At 40.7% G+C, this 9664-nt stretch overlaps 1 protein-coding gene across 3 annotated transcripts in view; it reads right to left on the bottom strand.

Annotated features, from left to right (window-relative positions):
• LOC117112473 overlaps positions 1 to 9664 on the bottom strand; it is a 75498-nt gene that overhangs the window by 24401 nt on the left and 41433 nt on the right. Inside the window, exon 1 of one of the 3 annotated variants that reach the window (XM_033255561.1) lies at positions 2671 to 2825. The exons of the other annotated variants lie outside the window; for them this stretch is intronic. Within the exon in view, the coding sequence (XP_033111452.1) occupies positions 2671 to 2788 (118 nt within the window). The 5' untranslated portion in view covers positions 2789 to 2825. Of the gene's footprint in view, positions 1 to 2670; positions 2826 to 9664 lie in introns of those variants that run through there. 3 annotated transcript variants of the gene reach the window in all.

The raw sequence follows: 9664 nt of genomic DNA, 5'->3' as shown, positions 1-9664 counted from the left end.
AGTTGTTAATAATGTACTTAAGAAATTAAATGAACCTAAATGTATACATAGGCCTACTGATGATAGCTTGATTAAGATTTGGGTTAGATTGCCTTATCTAGGAAAACCAGGTGAGTTCATTTTACGTAGATGTTTAAATAAGGTAAAGAAACACTTAATTAAAGAGGAAAAAATTCATAACTTTATGGCAGTATAAAAATGTTTCTCATTTTATATCTACTAAGGATCAAACCCCTAAGGAGTACAGAAGTTATGTTGTCTATTATTTTAAATGTCCAGGCTGCAAAAGTGATTATATTGGTAAGACAGATAGGTGCTTAATAACTAGACTTAAAGAACATTCTTCACGATCTGATAGTGTTATATTTGATCATGTTAAAAACTGTGAGGCATTCCAATTTGTTTTAGGATTAAAGGGTATACTTGAAAATGATAATGTCGTCTGTAATGTAAGTAATAAATTAGGTTTAATATTATATAGTACTAACATTCTTGACAGCTCCCGAAACTGGTCTATCCTATTGTTTAAAGAAGCGTTCGCTATACGTAGACTACACCTTTTGCTTAACAATGGGCTCAGAGCTTCAAAAGAGCTTTCTTTGTTTTTGTAGGTATCTTTGATCATTAGAGTAATAATGCTTTGATCTCTTGTTTAAATCACTGCTATGTGCTTATGGTGCCAGGGCCGGCGAAACTTTTTTAGAAGGGGGGGGGGCACTAGTAAGATGAATGGGAATATGAATGGGTTCAAATTTAAATAAAAAAATGAAAAGGCAAACGTATAAAGTGTTTTACCCAAGTAAGCGTTCCACAGTAAGAAGGACAGATTCATCTGCTCCCTCAGCTCGTACGTCTCCCTGAGCTCGTACGTACAAGGTACACAGTAAAACATTATTCATCCATAATGATCCCATTAATCCAACGATACAGACTTTGCCACCGTCCGTCACTATTATTTTTCTTCTCCCAGTAAAGCAAGTGCAAAGCATATATTGGGGTCCTCAATAATGGTCTACTAATTAAAATTTAAAAAGGAGTTTCCTATTCAGTTCCTAATAAAACATTCAACAGCCAGCGACCTCTTCATTAAATGTATTGGAGGCGATGATTATTTATTATGTGTTCATATTAATTTTGTATTCTTTGATTTATTTAAAAAAGAAAACTGAAAACGTCAGAAAATCTGACTTAAATCAGTACCTAACATTATTTAAAAATTCATTCGAATGCGGCTCGTATAAAGCTCAAACTTCAGAACTTCCAGAGAATGCGATTATTAATAATTGACAAGAGGCTGTTTACACTTGAACTAGGGTGTATTGGTAGAAGATTGAAGGTTAACATGTGCATTAGTCTTGGTCTGTTTACTTATTTTTATTTTATTTGTATTCATTTTATTTTGTATTATTCATTTATTATATTTTTATTTTTTTAATTAACTAACAGAATATAACACTGAATGCCTGAACTGTTATTTTAGGGGTTTCATATTACATTCTATACTAAAGAGATACCATAAATCATATAAATTATAGACAATTACCAGTAGGTCCACTGATAAGTTTAAGATAACTTAATATAAAACATACTCCAAATAAAGTGAGACTAGTCATTTTGATTCAATTACTGTTGTCCGAATGTGTGCATTGACAATTTAAACCGTATCCAAACCGTAACTCAGACTATACGGGCCTCAGTTGACATTATTTTCACTTCACATCCTGTTAAATAATCTTGCACAGGAGCCAGTCATCACCCAGCTTACGGTGCCTCCTCCTCCTCCTCATCATCATCATCATTATTATAAATATTAATTGTAGTATTAATAGTATAGTAGGGAAATACAATGAATTCAGAGTGTATTCATAGACGTCTCATAATGCACGAAAGTACATTAAGCAGCTTTCCCTCAGATGCCGGGGTCGATCCTTGGTTTGACGACTTCTCACCACCAAAAACAGCTCACCTACTCCTTGAGCTTGATAATGTTGCTTCATTTATGAAAACTGTAGAGCATCTTCGGTGTATGTTGCTTTGTAAAGGGATATGCCACTTTGGAAGGTGATTAAATTCACTGCTTGGCCTGTCCTGGGCTTTTGGCCTAAAAACTATTTTAAAAACTAGAGCAGTCACACAATAAAATACATACCTCCGCCCTTTGTGTGGATATCGAACAATACGGAGGTCGTGTGTGGGAGATCCCATTGTTTCTTTTTATGCTCGAGGGTGAGTTTAGGGGAAATCAATTTTTCCACGACATTGACCTTGTCCTTTGACGTTTTCTCCCTGAAGTTAATCCCCCCCCCCCTTACTTAGATTATTATGTACCATTACAATACCGGTAACTTTTATTATGATCCATTCCTTAGCTTTTGCACAGTGGCGTAGGGGTGCATGGGGGTGGAGGCGTACGTCCCCAAAAATACTCGAGACCTCCTCCAAGGTAGGCATGCAAAAAATCAAGCTCAAGTAGCTAAAAATCAGCTCAAATAATTATTTTGTGCCCCCGCCCCATTACACCTTCGCACGCCCATCAGCCCCCCCCCCACTCTCCAAGACTCCTAGTAGACACGCTACAGTTTTTGCACAGGAAGACAGCCCGATATAGACAAACAGGCTAATAGCGGTGAATGCATAACCTCCTTGGCGGAGGTAAAATACTGTACTTACTACTTTCATGTGTTTTGTTTCTTACAGACGTCCAACTAGTGAAGCTGTTACCTGGACGTACATACCGACTTCGAATGTAGAACTTGTAGAATCTGTTTGGCTTAAGGTCGTTTATCATAATTCTAATAGAACTTTTTTCGTGATATCGATCTGGTAACTGTAGGAAAAATGTAACAGATTGTAAACAAAGCCCTTTAGATTACAGTTGGGAATGTCTACCTAGCTACGAGGACTAACAGATTTGACTTTAAAAAAAATATTTAAAAAACAGTTTAAGCAAGAGTGAGAGAGCGCCCGAGTCATCACTCCATCAGTGGATTTATTTGCTCTATCCAATACAGTGAATACTATACAGCGGAGAAGAAGCGAAATACCTTATAAGTTTCCACTATTAAGAATATCTTAAGGCAATATTTTGCATTTATTTAGAGAGTAGTCATGTTTATGTTTATTTATGTAAATATTTAAAGGGTTAACATGGTGTTTACTCATACGTTCAGTAAAACCTATTCATCCTATATGCTTGACATCAGGAGCGTCGGAACCACACTGGCTACCGTGGCCGAACACTTACGTTTATTACTTTTGAATTAGTAGTTGGAGTCGGCCAAACTGTCATCACCATCTAAAGGTGCCATTTTCCAAAATTTGCGCATCTCACTCCCAACCAATGGGCTGATGTGGGTGAGGAAAATTCATAAATGGGTCGACTCTCAGCATTTCAGATGCTGTTACCGAGCATCCAGAGGTGTCAAAATTTGCTCACTAACCATGTTGGGGGCTGAGTGGGTATGAATTCAGGCCGCTAGCTGCTTTTTCCGGGGCATCCAGAGCTAACACAATTAGTTGTTCACTCAAATTCCACTAGCAGCCAATTTTGTTAAGGACCTCCCTGATCAGAAGGGAAAAAACGACCTATGAAAATGGAGCGGACATTAGTTGATGAAAGCGAAACAATGGCTAGACAGCCACCGCCAATTCCAGAGCCACGAGAAAGACTAGAATATAGGGCTGAAATAAGCATCGATAGACGACAGGCCACCAGGAGGAGAGAAGGCTGTTTCCGTTGTGGTATGCATGGACATATTGTACGAGCTGTCTCTTATACACATCTTTTGTTACAATCATTCGGTTTTCTCTGCACCACTCCACTAACCTCTCGCCTCGTGCGTTTCTCTGACCTAGTCCATACTTTCCAACAATTTTGCCTTCTTCATTTTGTCCAATTTTCGCATTGAAATCTCCCATGACTATTTTTATGTCATGAGATTTGCATTGTTTCATTTCCTCCTCTAATTGATCATAGAATTTATTTATTTCATCATCGTTGCAGTCAGTTGTAGGTGGTATTAGGTGATTTTTATGTACTTGAGCGTGATTTTTTTTGCTTCGACCATTTTTAATTTGGTGGAGGCGACTATTTCCCGGTAGTCACACATCCTGCACTCGTTCTACGCTAATGTATGGCAAATGGTCAGATTGTTGTGCACTTGTATAACTCATATGTAAGGTTTCACCAGGAAATGAGACGCATCGTTGGTGAAATCATATTGAGATATTCACCAAAATAGGTCAAAGGCAACATTTTTACAAAATTTTGATTTTATTGTTTTTAAATACTTATATTTTATGATTGTGTACTTTTTAAGTGAATTTTCTTACTAAAACAGTGTTCTCTTCGCATATTCTGTAATTTTAGTCCTATTATTTGTACAGTATTTTGAATGTCTGTACTACTTAATCTTGATGATTGTAACGTGGATTTTGTGTCGTATTTTGCTGTTTATTAGAGCTATATACTAGGCCTAACAACTTTTTGGTGTAGTGAACAATGGACATCGGCCTCCACATACATAAGGACAAGGTCCGTGAGTACAATTTTAGACGTAGGCGTAGGCCTCGGGGAAAACGCGGCGGACAAAATTACGCAGGAAAATTAAAGTTTTAGTTTCTGTTCGTCATAATCAACAAATGACTTATTTTGGGCGAAATCATATGAATATAATAAGCATTAAGCGTTTGAATATAGTACAAAAGGAGAAAGTTTGCTGCCCAAAAATCTTATACACCAACCCCAGGTCAATCAAAAACAAAATCGATGAGTTTTATTGTACTTGAAATCATATGATGCTAAGATTGCAGTGATAACAGAGTCTTGGCTGAATGATGTTAATGGAGAATTTATTAATGTTCCTGGTTACCAAATTATTTGTAAGAATCGTAGATTTCGTGGGGGTGGTGGAGTGGTCATTTTGGTGGACGAGAATTTACATAGGAATAGAATCGATGCGCATTCCGCATGCCAGTTTCAATGCATCTGGAATAAAATAATAATAATAATAATAATAATAATATAGAAATTTATATAGCGCCTTTTGCCAAAGGATACAAGGCAAAAGGTTAGAATCTGTCTACATTGGTGATATTTACTATCCACCTTCAGCCAATTATGGTGATGAACTCATTGATCATTCTGGCACTGCTGATTGGATCCGTGAAAATGATCTTTACGCTTAGCATTTTAATTTTTGGCGATTTTAACCACCTAGATACGAACCCTATTTGCAATGGCTTGTTAATGACGCAACTTATACATTTTAACACTAGACAAGATGCAATCCTTGATAAAGTTTTTGTGACTAATCCTGAAGCAGACACGTCGCCTGGCCCCCATAGGTAGCAGTGACCATTTCTGTGTTCTCATTGAACCAAAAATAATTTACAAGTGTTCGATATCAAGTAAGATGTCTATCAGGCCGTATACTGATTCAGCTGTTAGACAATTTGGTCAATGGATAACAACACATAATGAAATTATGTTGATAACCTTCCCATCTAACACAAAACGTTAAAAAAAACGTTTTGAATTGGTTTTAGTTTGGGTTTCGTTTTTGTGAAACGTTTTCAAAACGTTTTTACCCTTTCAATTCTAAGGAAAGCCAAAGCCCCAGTAAATGATCTTTTAAAACGTGCAAGTTAAAAAATAATGCTTTCTGATAAGAGACTTTTGCACCAAAACGTTAAAAAAGGTTAGAAAAACGTACGCAAAAAACTTACAAACAAGTGTGTAAAATAGAACGAAATCACAACGTTCTATAAACGTTATATCACAACAAACTTTTCACCAATTTTCACAAAAATTGTTATCGCTGACATAAAGGCGTTTAGAAGCTTTAGAGATACATTCATTCACATGTTTGCCCCATTTTAAATCATTCTAAATAATTACACCTAATAACTTCATAGAATCGACCACATCACTGACCTGGTCATTAAGGGTACAATACATTAGTAGAGCACACTACCCCTTTACCGAGGATAGCAGAAATAGCCTACAGCTGCCAGCTAAAAGCCTAGGCCTTGAAATCTCAGTGAATGCTGAGGGAGCCCTAAGGTCTGTACGTGAAATAGACAAGCCCAGTACGTCATACAGGCCTAGCTCCTATGTACCAGTAGTTCCTGGGCATTAGGAGAGAAACTGCCAGGGGAGGACACACCACCCTAGGCCACGGCCTAAGATTAAGGAAGGAACTAACTGAGGCGGCTGAGTCTAGCTTCGACCACCATTCACCGCGGGAATCAAGAGTTGACGCTGATAATTCAGTTGTGCTACCAAGTTGTGATAGGCCTTACAAGTTGTTTGGAGAGTACCAGAGTACTGGCCAGAAAGCAGATAGATTACATGGGCTGATGGGCGATTCAGCCGAGCCTACATTAGGCCGCAGTTTTGCAACAGGGATGGGAGGTGAAGCTTCCAGTTCATTTCTACTTCCTAGCATCAACAGGGCTCATAACCTGGTTCGTGAATACGAGATTCCCACAAAGAAAACATGCGGACATAATGATGCAACACATAGGTATCTGGATACCCGGGATGTAAAACATGCAGATTTAGAGGATAAAACACGGCCTCCATGGCCGTTGAAACGACAGGATGCCATATAAGGAAGGGATGCATTTGAGAAGCTGTTTGGAGAAGCCATGAAACGGCCAGTTATTAATCCTGATCGGTATGAGGGGAAAATTCCATTGAGGGTGTATCTCACACATTTTGAATCCTGTCGGAGAGCTAACGGATGGTCGGATGAGAAAGCTGCAACCTTTCTCGCTGCTAGTTTAAAGGGACAGGCATTGGCTGTACTTGGTAATTTTCCAGATGGAAAATATAAGCTACAAGAATTAACGGAGGCGTTGGAATTGCGGTTAGGTACTGCGCAACAAGCTGAAATTTCCCTGATGGAATTGCGGATACGTAGGCAGAACGCAGGAGAGAGTATTCAACAGTTAGGCCAAGCAGTACGAACACTGGCCATGCGAGCTTATCCGGATCTTTCAGAGGACCAACGAGAGCGGTTGGCTAAAGGCTACTTTATGGAGGCTGTGGAAGACCCAGAAGTAAGAGAGGGAATTTTCAAGGCTAAGCCCAAGACACTAGATGACACTGTAGCAGCATCATTAAATATTTAGGGCTTTAAAAAACTCGAGTGGCAAAGGACACCAGCCAGATGGAATAAACATGTGCGTATGACACACGATCAGAAGGGAAAAAACGACCTATGAAAATGGAGCGGACATTAGTTGATGAAAGCGAAACAATGGCTAGACAGCCACCGCCAATTCCAGAGCCACGAGAAAGACTAGAATATAGGGCTGAAATAAGCATCGATAGACGACAGGCCACCAGGAGGAGAGAAGGCTGTTTCCGTTGTGGTATGCATGGACATATTGTACGAGAATGCAGGTACAACTGGACTCACTCGGGAAACGAAACACAACCCAACCAAGGGCCCGGGGGAAGGTTGTAAAGGGGAGAGGGCGTAGAAAACGGAAACGAGTAAGAGGACAGATAAAAAAGAAACTAACTGCACTGTCATATTTACCAGCATTGAGCCCAAAGGAGGGGCTATATATAAAAGCAGAAATTAACAGTATAGAGTCACACCTCTTGCTGGATACCGGGGCAACAGATACATTTCTCTCCACTTCTCTATTTAATCAGATACCTACGGAACACAGACCCGAAGTCCAGGCCCACGAGATGGGCGTACAACAGGCAGACGGTGGTATCCTCAACACTCTAGGACGGACCAGAGTACAATTACGAATTGGCCGAAGGACTCGTCAAGTGAGTGTTGGTAGCGGATATTCGTCCAGCAGGAATTATCGGAATGGATTTTCTTCTTGGAGTAGGAGCAAGGATCGACACCCTGGATATTCGGATCGGTGAAGAGGTAATAAGGTGTTCCAACCAGATAGGTGACCCGTTTGTGCCTAAAGTGTTAGTCACCAGGTCCATAAAGCTCTAATACGCTTACAACCTGTTGTAAGCGGATATGTTAACCAGGTAACTGGCCAAGTGGTCTGTGTATGGTAGAACCGCTCGACGTGAACGAATTGGCAGACAACGGATTGATCTTGGCCCGAGCGCTAGTGACGCCTGGGGCCAGAGAAATACCGCTAAGGCTGTACAACCCAGGCAATGCTGTGCGAGTATTGCAGGCAGGTACAAAAATTGGAACCCTTACGCCGGTGGTGGAAGTTCAGGGGCAGTTGCCACAGAAGGGCCATGACTCTTCCGATCAAGAAAGAATTCCTACTCACCTGTTTGAACTATATGCTGCAAGTTGCACAAAGGGGGACGCAGGACATACACACGATATAGCAAAGCTCCTATGCAAGTACCAGGATGTGTTCTCCAAAAGAGACCACGATTTAGGACGCACCAAGTGAAACACAGTATAGACACAGGAACAGCAGAACCCATAAAGGAAGCGCCGAGACGACACCCAGTGTGATTTCAGGAAGAGATCAAGAATCAAGTGAAGGACCTGCTGGGCAGAGGAATTATAGAGCATACTGAAAGCCCTTGGGCTCCGAATGTTGTCTTAGTCACCAAGAAAGACGGGTCAAAAAGGTTTTGTGTGGATTATCGGCGGCTCAATGGAGTGACCATTAAGGACGCATACCCTATCCCAAGGATAGACGACTCTCTGGATGCGCTTGCTGGTGCTGGTTGGTTTTCCACCTTGGACTTGGCGTCAGGATATTGGCAGGTGGAGCTAGATGAAGAGGCAAAGAAAAAGTCAGCATTCGTTGTAAGAGGGGGGCACTATAGTTGGCGTGTGATGCCCTTTGGGCTTTGCAATGCCCCCTCTACCTTTGAACGCCTGATGGAAAGAGTGTTGCGGGGCCTACAATGGGACACATTGCTAATATACTTAGATGACATCATCGTTTATGGAAAGGATGTTCCTGAGGCTATTACACGTCTGGCGACAGTTTTTGAACGACTTAGGGAAGCCGGGCTCAAACTAAAACCTAGCAAGTGTCAATTGTTTCAGACTGAAGTTCTGTATTTGGGACACCTAGTGTCAAAGGAAGGGATTCGGACAGATTGAAGCCATATGGGATTGGCCGCAACCACAGAATTTACGGGAGGTGCGGAGCTTTCTTGGCTGTGCATCGTACTATAGGCGATTCATTAAGGATTTTTTAAGCATTGCCCGTCCGATGTACAAGCTCACGGAAAAAGCCAGACAGTTCGAATTGGGTCTGGAACAGGAGCAAGCATTCCAAACCCCGAAGGACAGGTTGCAATCCTCCCCAATACTTGCATATCCAGAGGTAGAAGGAGAGTTTATCCTTGACACCGATGCAGCAAATATAGGGATCGGGGGAGTTTTGGCTCAGATTCAAGATGGACAGGAAAGGGTAATTGGCAACGCCAGTCGTACACTGGCTCGGGCTGAAAGGAATTATTTTGTAACCCGTCGGGAGTTGCTTGCAGTGGTAGTTTACTATTATTTATTTATTTTTTCTATATATGTATATAATATTATATCTGTCTCTTATACACATCTAGATGTGTATAAGAGACAGGGACCAACGAGAGCGGTTGGCTAAAGGCTACTTTATGGAGGCTGTGGAAGACCCAGAAGTAAGAGAGGGAATTTTCAAGGCTAAGCCCAAGACACTAGATGAAGCTGTAGCAGCA

Source organism: Anneissia japonica, unplaced genomic scaffold (genome assembly GCF_011630105.1).
Source record: "Anneissia japonica isolate Jap-2015-1 unplaced genomic scaffold, ASM1163010v1 scaffold3220_len204154_cov177, whole genome shotgun sequence".
Taxonomy (NCBI): domain Eukaryota; kingdom Metazoa; phylum Echinodermata; class Crinoidea; order Comatulida; family Comatulidae; genus Anneissia; species Anneissia japonica.
This window is presented reverse-complemented; position numbering and strand designations above follow the sequence as displayed.